This window comes from Anser anser (assembly GCF_964211835.1).
Source record: "Anser anser genome assembly, chromosome: 1".
Classification (NCBI taxonomy): domain Eukaryota; kingdom Metazoa; phylum Chordata; class Aves; order Anseriformes; family Anatidae; genus Anser; species Anser anser.
Genome location: NC_139720.1, coordinates 59382742 through 59398823, shown reverse-complemented (window position 1 = coordinate 59398823; position 16082 = coordinate 59382742). Strand labels below are relative to the sequence as shown.

The 16082-nt window shown below is 48.8% G+C and overlaps 1 protein-coding gene and 1 long non-coding RNA gene across 4 annotated transcripts in view; one reads left to right on the top strand and one right to left on the bottom strand.

Annotated features, from left to right (window-relative positions):
- The first annotated feature begins 7099 nt into the window (after positions 1–7099).
- On the top strand, positions 7100–12239 carry LOC310886981. The gene is made up of 2 exons (XR_014575565.1): positions 7100–8266; positions 8927–12239. It is a non-coding gene; the product is annotated as an uncharacterized lncRNA (long non-coding RNA).
- A 191-nt stretch (positions 12240–12430) lies between these two features.
- The window catches only part of NT5DC3 (5'-nucleotidase domain containing 3), a 43005-nt gene continuing 39353 nt past the window's right edge, over positions 12431–16082 (bottom strand). For all 3 annotated transcript variants that reach the window (XM_083812286.1, XM_083812284.1, XM_083812285.1), the window contains one exon: positions 12431–13500. In XM_083812286.1, the coding sequence (XP_083668412.1) occupies positions 13239–13500 (262 nt within the window). In that variant the 3' untranslated portion in view covers positions 12431–13238. The remainder of the gene's footprint in view (positions 13501–16082) is intronic.

Sequence of the window (16082 nt, the reverse complement as noted above, 5' to 3'; positions counted from 1 at the left end):
GCGCCTTCCAAGGATGCTCCGCGTTGCCAGGCCCGGTTCCCCAGCTGGCAGGCATTCTCTGCTGCCAGGCTTTTAGGAGACTTTCGCTGTCAGCCTTTTCCCCAGTGGGGCCAGGTCACCTCTGTGGCTGCTCCCGTCCCCAACAGTTTCCCATTCCCATGCTGACTCCTCATCCCCCAAATGACTTCTCATCCCCAAGTCTCCCTTGGGGACCGGCCACCCGCAGCCGTTCCCCTTCAAGAGCAGACATCCCCAAAACAATTTACGGCGCAGGCAGCGGGCAGCAGGAGAGGGCTGCATTCAACCCCCTGCCCCACTGATCGATGCAGGAATAAGTGCAGGCAGAGGCTTTGCAGGGTGGAAAAGTCAATTTAATACTGGGGTAATTGTGGCTGCCACCCCCAACCCGTCCCCAGGTGAGGCCCTGCTCAGTCTCAGGGCATGGCCTGCCGGCCCGCGTGGTCACCGGACCCCGGTTCCTCCAGCTGGACCCTTCGCAGCCAGAGTATGTCCCCGAGGTTGTCATCCTCTGGGGACCGTGGCAGTCCGCGCCCCGAGTGCCCCGAGTGCCATGAAAAGCTTCGGGCAAGTTGTCGTGCCATGGGGGGGCTGCGCTCCCTGCGCCTGGGCGAGACGCTGCGGGACCGATAGCTGGAGGGGCTCCTCCGCCGTTGCTGCCGCCGCCCCGGCCCCACATTGCGCTCCAACCTTCTGCGGGGCCGGCGGGACGAGGCGTCGCGCTGGGCGGGCGGCACCAAGCGCACGATGGCTATGATGAGCCCGCGGCACATTGGGCAGCTGACCCTTTCGGCGGCCCAGACACGGATGCACTCCAGGCAGAAGGAGTGCCTGCAGGGGTTGATGCAAGCTGGGTTGGACATCCGGCCCAGGCAGATGGGGCACGTCTCGTCCCCGGGGGCCTCCTCCGGCTGCTCCTGCTGTGGCCGGTTCATGGTGCCTGCAGCCGCCCCGGCGTGGAGATGGTCGTCCCCTGTGGGAGGCTGCCCTGGTGCCAGGCGCTTATCAGCAGCCTGCGGGCCTCAGCACCTCCCTTGCTGGTCGCCGGCAGGACCTCGATGCCTTCTCTCGTGTCGCTGGCTGGAGCTCGACGCGTCGCGTGCCACCAGCAGGACTACTACAGATAGAACCAGGAAGAAAATATTCCATCAGCCAATATACATTAGCTTGCTAGGTTCAACCAAGTTGTCTATAGCACTGTAGCAGTAAATATTCTTCGTATGGATTCCAAACATTGCTATTAGGGTGGCAAATATGCTGATGATAGGTTATGCTTCACGAGAGTACACTTAGGACAGGTGAGGTACATATATGTATAAGTATTTGATAACATTACCGAAGGACTTTGATGGATCGTGTGCAACAAAAAGGGCTTCGCGTGTGCTTCCTGCAACACCTCCGCCTCTTGCCTTCCAGCAATGGGACCTCGAGCACTCGAGTACCAAGAGCCGGACTGGCCGCAGGCGCGACGCTCAGGGCACTTATAGCCCAGCCACCTTTTGTGATGCCGTAGGGTGACAGTGACTCTGTGGTGGCATCACAAGGGTCTCGGGGTGCCCCTGATGGCAGCACTGACAGAGGTCACCTGACTGTTGTGAGAAACTGCTGACGTGAGATGGCTGCTCCACGCTGACAGGAGCAATGGCTGCCAGGCTGGGGTCCAGGCCAGGAGGTCGGCCTGCGGCCTGGGAACTGCCCCTGGGAGCCAGGGATGTCCTGGAATTATCCCCCACATAGCCAGCGCTGTTAATAAAGAATACCTGCTTTCTAATTCTCCAAAACGAGTCTTGGAAAGTTGCTTTGCTTTTTGCATTCCCCCATTGATAAGGACACAACAAGAAACTGAGGAACAACTTGTCACCTGGGGAGGTGGAAATTGGCCAGAGACAGTGGGAACGTGCAGGAGAAATCTGAGGTTGTTTAGAGAAGATCAGGACTCGTGCTGTGGAGGGGCTGCGCTCCCTGCGCCTGGGCCAGGCTGCGGGACCGGTGGCTGGAGGGGCTCCTCTGCCGCTGCACAACAGCCCCAAGCTGCGCTACAGGCTGGGAGCTGAGTGGCTGGAAAGCTGCCTGGCAGAGAAGGACCTGGGAGTAGTGGTTGATAGTCGGCTGAACATGAGCCAGCAGTGTGCTCAGGTGGCCGAGAAGGCCAACAGCATCCTGGCTTGGGTCAGACCCAGTGCGGCCAGCAGAACTAGGGAAGTGAGGGCACTAGGGGTCAACTAAAGGTTTTTGAATATTTAGCTGTCCAGCTGCACCATATAAATTACTTTTTTTTTTTTTAAATAAATGAAGAGGTTGTATCAGTGTGGTGGTTTTACTGTGCTAGGCAGCTGAACTCCACCACAACCACCCTATCACTTCCCCGCCTCTTCTGAGGAGGGGAAGAAGTGAAGGAAAGAACAACTCATGGGTTGAGATAATTTACTTAAAGGGAAAAATAATTATTAAGGAAAGATTTTATATTAATTAAACAATTTAACTAAAGGAAAAAAAGGGAAAGGGGAAAAGGAAGGGGTAAAGGGAAGAGAAAAAAAAATTAAAGGCTGTGTGAAAGTGCAGAGGAAAGAAATTACTCTCTACTTCCCACAAAGAGTGATGCTTGACGACGTTCTTGAAGCAGGGCTTCAACGCACGTAGCCATTGTTCGGGAGGACAGACATTTTCACAACCAGAGCCCACCCCTCCCCTCTTCTTCCTTTTTCCACCTTTTATTGCTGAGTGTGACATCATCTGGTATGGAATATCCCTTTGGTTGGTTTAAGTCAGCTGCACTGGTGATGTTCCTTTCTCACTTTTTGCCCACCCTCTGCCTGCTGACTCTGGAAGGGTTAGAGAGAGTCCTGATGCTGTGCCAGCACTGCTCAGCAGCAGACACAACACTGGTGCGATACCAGTGCTATTCTAGCTACAAGTGCAGAGCACAGCACTGTATGGGCTGCTGCAGGGAAAGTTAACATCCCAGCCAGACCCAGTACAACATGTTAGGACAGTAATGTGATTACTTTTTGCCAGGGTAAGTTTAGTAATCCATTTTCTAAGCAGGGGGACACAGAGCTAAGGTATCACTTGGAAAAGCCAGAGTAACTACCTATGAATCTCTTCCCCACTGCAGACCCCTCTTCCCTTCCAGGATTGCCAGCAAAGAGCACCATACTCTGGGGAGATCACATTCCAAGTGCCCTGCAATCTCTCAGGCAAAATTATCATCACACCAGCTCTGCCAGTCCCCTTCGTGACACCAGGCTCTATCAGGCCACAGAGCTGCAGAAGGAAATCAAAGCCCTAGTGTGGAGGCATTTTTCCCATTTAGACTAAATCCAGAGGACACGTGAATTTCCTTCAGCTCTTCACCTATGTATTTATTAAGAAGTTATGTAGGAACATAGAGTCTATCCTGGAACATGCAAAGAGCTGCTTGAATTGGCACTTTACGTGCTTGACTGAAGAACGATCTCAACTTAAAGGCAGTGAACATCTCACAGTATCACAGATTTCTAGGTTGGAAGAGACCTCAAGATCATCGAGTCCAACCTCCGACCTAACACTAAGTACTCCACTAAACCATATCCCTAAGCTCTACATCTAAACGTCTTTTAAAGACCTCCAGGGATGGTGACTCCACCACCTCCCTGGGCAGCCCGTTCCAATGCTTAACAACCCTTTCGGTAAAGAAGTACTTCCTAACATCCAACCTAAAACTCCCCTATCGCAACTTTCGCCCATTCCCCCTCGTCCTGTCACCAGGCACGTGGGAGAACAGACCAACCCCCACCTCGCTACAGCCTCCTTTAAGGTAACTGTAGAGAGCGATAAGGTCTCCCCTGAGCCTCCTCTTCTCCAGGCTGAACAACCCCAGCTCCCTCAGCCGCTCCTCGTAAGACTTGTTCTCCAGACCCCTCACCAGCTTGGTCGCCCTTCTCTGGACTCGCTCGAGCACGTCCATGTCCTTCTTGTAGCGAGGGGCCCAAAACTGAACACAGTACTCGAGGTGCGGCCTCACCAGAGCCGAGTACAGGGGCACAATCGCTTCCCTCGACCTGCTGGCCACACTGCTTCTTATACAGGCCAGGATGCTGTTGGCCTTCTTGGCCAGCTGAGCACACTGCTGGCTCATATTCAGCCGACTATCAACCAATACTCCCAGGTCCTTCTCGGCCAGGCAGCTTTCCAGCCACTCATCTCCCAGCCTGTAGCTCTGCTTGGGGTTGTTACGCCCCAGGTGCAGGACCCGGCACTTGGCCTTGTTGAACTTCATGCAGTTGACCTCAGCCCATCGCTCCAGCCTATCCAGATCCTCCTGGAGAGCCTTCCTGCCCTCGAGCAGATCGTCACACGCCCCTAACTTGGTGTCATCTGCAAACTTACTGAGGGTGCACTCGATCCCCTCATCCAGGTCATCGATAAAGATATTAAAGAGGACCAGCCCCAGCACTGAGCCCTGGGGGACTCCACTAGTAACCGGCCTCCAACTGGATTTGGCTCCATTCACCACAACTCTCTGGGCCCGGCCATCCAGCCAGTTTTTAACCCAACAAAGCGTACGCCAGTCCAAGCCACGAGCAGCCAGTTTCTTGAGGAGAATGTTGTGGGAAACGGTGTCAAAAGCCTTACTGAAGTCAAGGTAGATCACATCCATAGCCTTCCCCTCATCCACCAAGCGCGTCACTTGGTCATAGAAGGAGATCAGGTTCGTCAAGCAGGACCTACCTTTCATAAACCCATGCCGACTGGACCTGATCGCCTGGTTGCCCTGCAAGTGCCGCGTGATGACACTCAAGATAATCTGCTCCATGAGCTTTCCTGGCACTGAGGTCAAACTGACAGGCCTATAGTTCCCCGGGTCTGCCCTCCGGCCCTTCTTATAGATGGGCGTCACATTGGTTAGCCGCCAGTCAACTGGGACCTCCCCCGATAGCCAGGACTGCCGATAAATGATGGAAAGCGGCTTGGCCAGCTCCTCCGCCAGTTCTTTCAGTACCCCCGGGTGCATCCCATCCGGCCCCATCGACTTGCGCACATCCAAGCTCCGTAGCAGGTCGCCAACCATTTCCTCATGGATAGCGAAGGCCACATCCTGCTCCCCATCCCCTTCCACCAGCTCAGGGCACTGGGTATCCAGAGAACAACCGGTCTTGCCGCTAAAGACTGAGGCAAAGGCGGCATTAAGCACCTCAGCCTTTTCCTCATCCTTAGTAACTAGGTTTCCCCTCGCATCCAGTAAAGGATGGAGATTCTCCTTAGTCCTCCGTTTCGCGTTGATATATTTGTAAAAGGATTTTTTGTTGTCTTTAACGGCAGTAGCCAGGTTGAGCTCCAGATGAGCTTTGGCCTTTCTAATTTTCTCCCTGCACAGCCTCGCTACATCCTTGTAGTCCTCCTCAGTGGCCCGCCCTCTTTTCCAAAGATTATAAACCCTCCTTTTTCTCCTAAGCTCGAGCCACAACTCTCTGCTCAGCCAGGCCGGTCTTCTTCCACGTCGGCTCGTCTTTGGGCACGTGGGGACAGACCGCTCCTGAGCCGTTAAGATTTCCTTCTTGAGGAGTGCCCAGCCTTCCTGGACTCCTCTGCCCTTCAGAACCGCCTCCCAAGGGACTCGGCCAACAAGCGTCCTGAGCAGCTCAAAGTCAGCCCTCCGGAAGTCCAATACAGCAGTTTTACTGGTCCCCTTCCTGGCCTCGCCAAGAATAGAGAACTCTACCATTTCGTGGTCACTCTGCCCAAGACAGCTTCCGACCACCACATCTCCCACCAGTCCTTCTCTGTTTGTGAAGAGAAGGTCTAGCGGGGCACCTCCCCTGGTAGGCTCTCTAACCAGCTGCATCAGGAAGCTATCTCCCACGCTCTCCAGAAACCTCCTAGACTGCTTTCTCTGTGCCGTGTTGTGTTTCCAGGATATGTCCAGGAAGTTGAAGTCCCTCACGAGGACAAGCGCCGACGATTTTGCAACTTCTGTCAGTTGCCTATAAAACTCCTCATCCATCTCCTCATCCTGGTTCGGCGGTCTATAACAGACCCCCACCAGGAAGCTAGCCTTGCCGGCCTTCCCGTGGATCCTAACCCACAGGGATTCAACCTTATCATTCCCAGCCTGGAGTTCCACAACATCAAAAGATTCTCTAATGTAGAGAGCCACGCCACCACCCCTTCTGTGCTGCCTGTCCCTCCTGAAGAGCCGATAGCCAGGCATTGCAGCACTCCAGTCGTGGGAGCAGCCCCACCACGTCTCCGTGATGGCAACCAAGTCGTAGCCTGCCTGCTGCACGATGGCTTCCAGCTCCTCCTGTTTGTTACCCGTGCTGCGTGCATTAGTGTAGATGCACTTCAGCTGGGCCATCGCCTTCTTCCCCGGCCTAGCCATTGTTTCCCCCGGCACAGCTCCAACAAGCCTTGTTTGAGCCCCGTCCCCCTTCTTACCTAGTTTAAAGCGTTCTCTATGAGCCCCGCCAGCTCCTGGCCTAGGATCCGTTTTCCCCTTGGAGATAGGGACCCGTCTGGGGCCATCAGGCCAGGTACCGAGTAAAGCTCCCCATGGTGAAAAAACCCAAAATTTCTGTGTTGGCACCAGCCTCTGAGCCACCTATTAACCACGCGAGCTTTCCGTGTCCTCTCCGTGCCTCTCCCTTCCCCCGTAGGGATAGACGAAAACACCACCTGCACTCCCGCTCCCTCCACCAATCGTCCCAGCCCCCTATAGTCCTGTTTGATAGCCTTGAGGCTTCTCTTTTCAACATCGTCACTGCCAGCCTGGACTATCAAAAGCGGGTAATAGTCAGAGGGGCGAACCAGGTTTGGAAGCTTCCTGGTAACGTCTCTGACCCTGGCCCCAGGGAGGCAGCAGACTTCCCTATGTGTGGGGTCAGGCCGACAAATAGGGCCCTCCGTTCCCCTGAGGAGGGAGTCACCCACAACAATCACCCTTCTTTCTTTCTTGGTGGAGGCAGCCCTGAGGCGTGGAGTCAACTTCCTCACCTCAGGCATCCACCCGGGTAGGCTTCCTACCTCATCCTCACCCACCGGTCTCTCAAGCTCCAGGACCTCAAACCTATTGTTCAAGGGCACCTGGGAAGGCGGCGCCGGAAGGGGAGGGCATCTCCTGCGAGGTCGAGCAGGGACCTGTCTCCATTCCTCCTCAACTCGCAGGTCCCCTCCCTCTGCCCGATGGCGACAGGGCAGGGGGCCCACCCCCCTTTGGAGCGTCTCACCCTGGTCCCTCTCCCTCCGGTCCTGCAGGGAGTTGCTCCACCAGTCTATCTCCCGCTCGCACTCCCTGATATCCCTCAACCTCTGCACCTCCTCCCTGAGCTCCGCCACCATGCGGACCAGGTCGTCCACCTGCTCGCACCTCACGCGAGCAGTCTCTCTGCCTCCCGCCGATGGCAGCAAGAGGCTCAGACACTCCCCGCATCCGGAGACCTGAACTGCCGCATGTTTGGGCGGGCAGTCGGTCTGGGTGTGTACTGACTTCCTAGAGAAAGCACCGTGCCTGGTGGAGACCATTGCAGCCCAGCTGACGGGAGAGGGCCGTTGGAGGAGTTGTCCCTATGGGCGGGTGTGAGCGCTCCGCCCTGCCTGCCCGCCCTGCCCGCGCTCACTGCCTCGCTAACTGCCGCGTCACTCCCTGGTCGCCGCGCTCCCTAAGGGCCGCCTTTGAACGGCCGGGGGGAGGAGCTGTCGCTGACGCTGCTGGCTCCGCCTACGCCTCGTCAGCCTCCCTCACGAGGGCTGCCGGTGCCTGGCGGCTCCCTCACGTAGGCTCGATGCCCGAAAAATAGCCCTGCCTGTCCCGATCCCGCGCTCCGCTGCAGCACGCGTCTGCCCCGGAGCCGGTCGCCTCGGCCAGCAGTTTGATTTGAGCCCTGGTAAGCATGGCTCAGAGGGTTGTCTGTCTGCCCACACAAAGCAGTGGAGAATGAGCCTGAACTCATGAAGAGACCTTTAGGGTTTACACTACAGGTTTTGAAAGCCACCTAAGGGACTTTGGTACCCACTTCTCTGCAGGCCAGGGTGGTTAGAGTTTCTGTGCCTACTTTCAAAACCATGACTGGAAAAAGATTACTTAGGTGCCCCATTTAATGCATGGAATGAGAAGGATGGATTTTAAGCAGGTTTGTGTGATTTTATGTAGTCAAAAGATGGCACTGACAGAACATCACTGGACAAGTCCCAGCCTTCAAATATCACCAACCCCTCTTACGAAAGTTCTTCTGCACTGACTCCACCAGAACCTACGTATGATCTTTTCTCAGTAAGTGTACATTTTGATTTGAGACACATAACTAAGATCATGATAAGAAGAAATGACTTAATAAAGTGAAAATGTCCACTTGGGAAGGAAAAAAAGAAAAAAAGTAGGGGGGAAATACCATTCAGGATCCTGGCTTTCTTATCTCAGCCCAGCTAGAAATGGCGTTGGCCCACTTGAAGCAAAAATGAGGCTATGGCCTACAGCTCCATCTCAAGTAATGACTCATGAGGCTGCGACCTACCTTCAAAGAGAGCTGAATTAAATTGGACTTCAAATGCTCCTAGATGCCAGTGATGCATCTACACAAACTTTAAAAAGCCTTTTGTCTTTCCTTCTCTTTGCCGTAAACGCAGCTGAGTTGCATGCTAGCAGTCTTTGACAGAGTGTGAAATGCAGCAGGAAGGGGGTGGGAAACAAGGGAAGGAAAGTCTGAATAAAACCAGAATGTAGAGATAGCCTCAATGGTCCAATTCAGCAAGACTCCCATATACACAGAGAGTTTAAAGAACACAGTAAACCTTTCTGCATGCAGTAAAGAAACTTGTTTGGTGCAAAAGTAGCAGGTGCAAACTGCCATCTGTGTGGACAAATTGCCAAAAAGGGAAGTTCATTTGTTGCACGATGTTCAACTCTGATTTTCTTTTTCCTTCTCTCCTATAGGATTCAGATGACCAGCAGCTTGTGATGAGTGGTCCGCATGATCAGAACTAAAGATGGAATTTGGCATTAGTCAATTGTAAAACACACTTCTATTTGCATTCACTGTGAAAAAAAGCAGCACCTAGAGCTTTCAAGGAATAAAATCTCATTATAAATTAAAAAACAAAACAAAGAGTACAGCCTTGTTTAACATGCAGTCTGTAGGGTTTGCAAAGTTACCAACCTCAGAAGTGTTACCTCAGTCTCAGAAATATCGACCATGAGTGCTAAATGCAAAAGTGAGTCTCGATTCTTAAACCATCCAGAGATCTTCTGTACAGCCATTTAGTCAAATGGCCTCAAACACTCAGGGCTGCTAACTTGGCAAATATCCTAAATTTGCTATTGCTCCAGCTCTGTGCCTTTGTTTTGGCTTGGTTGTAAATACATCCACCTAGAATAAAACAGAACATGTATGAAACCTGTATTTTTAAGCTGAGGGGATTTTTTTATTAGTATCCTTGTTTATAAGGATTTCAGAGAAGGAAATGCAAGCTTCCTGTCTGTCCACTTATCTGCTCTAAAGCTTTTGTCTTTCCTCCAGCTTTCCTGGGTTTTGTTTACATCTCATATCACTGTACAAAGGGAAATATTAAGTGTATCAGCTTTAGCAAGAAGTATAGGGTATATGAGGGTATTAAAATAGTAACCAATTTCTACTTGAGCAGTTTTTGTGAAAAAGTAGATACTGAAGATGAACATACCTTGCCATTTCATGACCGCATTCAGATTTTCAGGTCTGAAAGGAGCAGAAGCTATCTGTTTCTTCGCATACCACATTTGTGCCAAGCACATTAATGTTGCCTTTCAACCAATGCAGAGCAATAGCAGCTATCTGCACCTTACTATTAAATGTCGATCAGACCCTACTTTGATTGCTAGAAACCACAAAACGGCAAGAGAAGAAAGATTTTATTGCTGGCAGCAGCAATGTTCAGCTAAAACATACCTCCTGGTGTTTTCTGCATGGAAGGGGAGGGAGAGAAGATGGCCCTGCAGGAAAGCATCCATTGCCTCTGAGAACATCCCCAGGATGCCTCTTATCAGAGCAAGCTATGCAGGCCAACCCAGGGTTGACAACACAACTATCAAGGACAGCCAAGGGAATCTAATGTGTAAATACGACCGAATGAAAGCCACAGATGGAAGTCATTTCCCTAACTCCTCTTCATGCCCCGACACATTCCTTCTTGATTTTCTCTAGAGACAGTAAAACAAAATTTTAGAAGGGACACGCACCCTTACATGCACACGTTTGGGGGAGCTTTCCCCACAGTTTTGCAACAATACAATTCCTGTTCTTTCCTTCTCCCATGTCACCCAAAAAATTAACGCTCATAGGGACCAGAAGACAGAGTCCAAGCATTTATTTTTGTAATAATCATTAAATATTTTCTAATCACAAAAAAGTTTCCATAGTTTATTAAACTCTTCTTTTACTGACAGACTATTCTCCTCTCAGTTTTTACAGAACAGAAAAAAAATTTCTTCTTACTTTGGTGTTCAAACAAACTACACTTCCAAAATGAACATAAACAGACATTGCCCTTTCAACGTGCTCAAAAATCTCTTGGAAGTCAGTAACATAAGGTTAAAATAAGTTATGCAGAGAGCACCAAGGTATGCAGCTTGAGTTCTTTGAAATAATTACAAAAACACAATACATTTTTAAAAGAATAATATTCTAGCACTGAAAAATAAATAATGCATTTTAAAATTCTCACTTAAATTCATATTATATATTTTTTTGAAAGAACATAACGCTTCCATAATTAATTTTTTTTCATGCAATGTTGTTTCAAGAAGTCATGCAACATAAACAAGATTCTACTTGAGCTGCCTGCTGTCACATAGCTTTGTACGGACGTTTGATGGGTTTGTAAGTTGAGAGGGAGGAAAAATCATCTTGAAACAAAATGGGCAGTATGCAGGTAATATCATCCAACCCAATCAGACTGTTCCTGGTTAACACAGGAAAATTAGACAAACAAACTGACTCCTAGCCAGCTTTCAAAGAAGAAACACAAGAGCTATAACCAAAACATTAGCAAATGCAATAATGCAGAACTGAAGAACAACACTCTTAATTGCTGGTAGTGACATGAAGAATGTACAGTGGATTTTGTTTTATTTTAAACAGTGCATTGAGATCTGTAGAGCATGAAAGGTGCTACGTATATGTAACACCAAGTTCAGTTCTAGCTGAGCATGAGGATAAAAAAAGAAGGCAAACTGGGGACATTTCCATCCCCAAATTTCAGCTGACAGAACAGCCTGCATCATCGAGTTATGCTAAATATTTCTTGCACAGCTCCACCAACAACTCTCCTCATAAAGCCAAACTACCTTCTTCTTCCACCAAGACAGCAGGACTGTCAGATGAACTTACTCATTTCAGGTGTACTCTTCTGTTTAAACACACCACACACACACACACACACAAACACACAAGCACTCACTTTAGGAGCATGGCATGTCAAGTTTCAAATAGGAGCACAAGAAAACCATGAACGTAAAATCCATAAGCACCTCTCAGGACTTCAGACTGATTTCAAGCATACAGGAAAACTGCATATGAAATTGTGCAGGCTAGATTAAAATACATTCTTTACTTTGCAAACATGCTTTTAAAAACATGAGAGATACTGCATCTGGAATTCAGTACAGACTCTTGCATATAAGACACGTTAAAAAACAAACAAGAAAACTTTTGGTCACCAAAAGTTTGTTTACCTGACTATCATGGTATGAACCAAGTGATATCCCATAATGAAATGAAAGATACAAAATCCTATGTATTTTGTCAATTATACGTTTTTAAGAACAGAACCCTTAATAACTAAAATTTGAAAACCGTTAGTCATTATGCCTTCTAAAATGGCTGGAGCAGGAAGCACCAGTTCAAAAATAATAACTTTCCTTTGGATGCAGAGACAAGAAAGCATCCTGATTTAAAAACAACTACATATCAGTTCTATAAAGTGCCTGTTCGAGGAAATACATCAACAGATGTTTTCCTTGTGCAAAATAGACATTTTTCAGCTCAAATCTTTGGAACATACATGCTACGCAAAGCTTGTGTTCATGCCTTTCTTGCAATTTTAGTAATCCTATAAGACTTCTCACCTGCACAGTTAAAACTGTTTTGCTTGATGCAAATTGTCCATCACCCCCAATCCAGCTCTGGGGGCTTGAGCTAAAAAAAAAGTCATCAGAAAACTGTTTTTCATCTGCTCACGTCTCCTCTCCCTCCTCCCCCCCAAATTCATGTGCCCATTGTGCGTGTTTACTTTTGAATGCAGAAGTCCATTACTGAAGGCTACATCAAGTACCTTATCTCCAAGGGAACTTCAAAACTGCACTGCGTGCCACACTGTAAGACACTTGTAAGTTTTAAAAGCAGCATTTAGGATCAATCTAAAGCCTGATGGAATTCTGCCTCCACTTTGAAATGCACACTGTGAGACCTGTTGCAATGGCTTTATTATCAGAGAGCGGGTATTTAAACAGTTTGGAAACTTAAAAAGAAAGGTGTCAAAGTCAGCACAAGGAAGCTGAAGCACTCCAAGCTTCCTGTCACTGTCAGGTTTAGGTACAGGTCCACCTACAGCCAAGCACAGACAGAACAAGAACAGAAAATGATGTACAGGCAAGAAAAGAAGCCCACCAGCCTAAGCATGCCTGTACTGTAGTCATTGCAATGCTCATTGTCATTGTAAAGTCATTGTAATGCACCCAAGCATTACACCAGTTAGTTCAGTTGCAGATAATGCTCTAGCTACGGCAACAGGAAGTTACTGCTTATGCCATATCCCTCTCAGTCTCACCATAAACCGGTTAGTAACAGCGTATCACTGAATGACTAACACTGGATTTAAGCTTTTCAGTGCCAAGCCATGACAGGCTCTAGCTAGAGTTCTGATCACAGCCAGAAAGGACAGCACAGCTATTTCTTTGTAAGCCACAAGGCTACAGATCAAAGTTGCCAATGAACAAACAAAAGCAACCATCCCAGAACATCACCAGCCTTTCCCCCTCAGATTTGTCCTCTCCCCCAGCCCTCTGCTATTTTGGCAGTCCATTATATCCTCTGTGTGTAAGAAGAGGTTTCACATCTCTGAGCAGGAGAGGAGAAAATAGGTGCTATGCTTATTGAGAACAAGTATGAATTACATCTAAATCAAGGTAACAGATTTAAGTGAGTTAAATAAAATGCATCCATATTCAAAAAAAAGGATGTATTTGCCCATTTTAGAGAGAATAAGGCAAGTGCCTATTTGATCTGAACCGTCTCTTGTAGGAAGGGTATTCTGAATGTACCAGTGCACAGCTGATCTGACCAGCCAGGAAGTTCGTGCTGCAAAGGAGTCCTTCTTGGATAAAATGTGTAGTCAGGCTCATAGTTCAAGAGACAACTCAGCGATGCCATGTAGATATCTGCAAATCTAGACAGACGTCTTAGGAAGTACGTGGGATTCTCATCCGTTCTGAATAAGCTTCCAAACTGTGCATTGAAGAAATTCCTGTTCATTTCCCTGTCCACCAAAAAAAGAAAACAAAGAGAATGAATGGAACATACTCGCGCACATCTCTTTATCAGCTAGTTTCCAGAACTTGAAGCAATCAGCTCCTATAATTTGTGCTGTGTGTTATTCTCTCACCATTTCACTTCAAAACACTTAAGTGCACCATATAAAGTTTTTCCACTTCTTGCATATATGTAGCCCAGATCTAGTCATCACAGTAGTGAAAAGAAGAGCTTTATACTTCTCCCACTAAAACAGTGGTAAGATGCTCCTTACTTCAGAAACATGACATCTCAAGCTTTCACTTCTAGAGATTTTTAGAGAAGACTTTTGTGTTTATCGAAATCCTAATGATATCCATTGGTCCCAGAGATAAAAGACTTTAAAAAAAAAAAGATTTAGCTTAATGTACACAAAATACTTAAACGTATCTTGGAATTAACCTGTTATTAGTCAGTCACTGCCAAGCATTACTCCTGTTTCATTTACTTCCACATTTCTGTGGAAGGCTGCTGTTAGCTCAGTTGCTGTCCTCACCAAAAGTGCACTTCACACACTCTGTATTTAGGGATTGCTCTCTCATGCTAGCACATTTTTAGGAGCTTTAGCCCTATTGCCTATCTTTGTGATGAGACCACTACTAAATCCAGTGTAGCACAGAGCCCCATTTCTGTATATTCCAAAATACGTTGTATGTAATCTGAACAAATCACCTAAAAAAAAAAAAGAGAGAGAGAGAACTGAAGAACTGACTTAGTGGTATTCCCTTGATACAGAAATACATTTTCAAATCGTGCAGAAGTTAAGCTGTGTAATCAATAGCAATGATGACAGCTGAACATAGCAGAGGGACTGGAGAACCCAGACAAGAAAGAAGAGTATTTGATCTAGTATTTGCCTAGATTTCAAGGCAATCTACCCCTCGCATCGCTACATCTTCTGTCAAGAAAGAAGGGTTATCGTCATGGGGGACTCCCTTCTGAAAGGGACAGAGGGCCCGATATGCCATCCGGACCCAACCCACAGCGCAGTCTGCTGCCTCCCTGGGGCTTGGGTAAGAGACATTGCCAGGAAAGCCACTCACCTGGTACAGCCCACAAACTACTACCCGCTACCAGTTTTTCAGGCTGGTAATGACAAAGTAGCAAGGACAAGTCCAAGAGCGATCAAAAGGGACTTCAGGGCGACTGGTTAAAGGATCAGGGGCACAGGTTGTTTTTGCCTCTGCCCTTCTGATAGGGGGGATCAATGTTGACAAGCAGACTCATCTTACTAACACGTGGCTTCGAGACTGGTGCAACCGGCAGAACTTTGGGTTTGTTGATCATGGGAAGGTCTACGCGACACCGGGGCTGCTGGCACCAGATGGGATGCGCCTCTCTCAGGAAAGGATTTTTGCCCAGGAGTTAGCAGGGCTGATAGATAGGGCTTTAAACTAGAGTCGAAGGCGGGAAGGGATAAAACCAGGCCTGCCAGTGATAAGCTAAGGGATGGTGCACTAGAATCAGAGGGACTGTGTGCTAGTGAAGTCCTTTGATCTGCTCCACAAGGTGCTGCGTGCAGTGAGGCACACTTGAAGTGCTTCTACACAAACGCACGCAGTATGAGAGATAAAATGGATGAGCTGGAAGTCTTGGCCCAGTCCCACAGCTACGACATCATCGGCACAAGCAAAACCTGGTGGGATGAGTCCTGTGTCTGGTGTGTCGCAATAGATGGTTACAGGCTCCTCAGGAGGGACAGGCAGGGTAGGCAAGGTGGGGGGTGGCAATGTACATGAAGGAGGGGCTGGACTGGGTGAAACTTGAAGTTGGCAATGGCAAAGTTGAGAGCCTCTGGGTAAGGATTAAGGGACGAACAAACAAAGGGGATGTCGTTGTGGGAGTCTATTACAGACCACCCGGACAGGATGATGACGCCGATGAATTATTCTTTGAGGAACTAAGAGATACCTCGAGATCAGCTGCCCTTGTCCTTATGGGGGACTTCAACTTGCCAAACGTCAACTGGGATCACCACACGGCTGACACGAGCAAGTCCAGGAGGTTCCTAAAGCACCTCGATGATAACTTCTTGGAGCAGGTGCTAAGGGAGCCAACTAGGAAAGGTGCCCTCCTAGATCTGTTACTGGAGTACAGAGAGGGTCTTGTGGCAGATGTGGTAATTAGCAGCCATCTTGGTCATAGTGACCATGAAGCGGTTGAGTTTTAAAATTTTTGGTGACAGAAGGAAAACTGCCACCAAAACTTCAGCCCTGGATATGGGGAAAGGAGACTTCAGGCTGCTCAGAGAACTAGTTAGCAAGGTCCCCTGGGAAACTGCTTTTGAAGGCACTGATGTCTATCAGTGCTGGTCAGTCTTTAAGCACTGCCTCCTAAAAGCACAGGATCAGGCTATTCCAAAATATCGGAAGTCAGGCAGGTGGGGCAGAAGGCCGGCCTGGCTGACCAGGGATCATCTGCTGGAGCTTAGGCAGAAAAAGAAAGTGTATGGCTGCTGGAAGGAGGGTCAGGCGACGAGGAAGGAATACAAGGACACTGTTTGTGTTTGTAGGGAGAAAATTCGTGCAGCCAAAGCCCAATTAGAGTTGA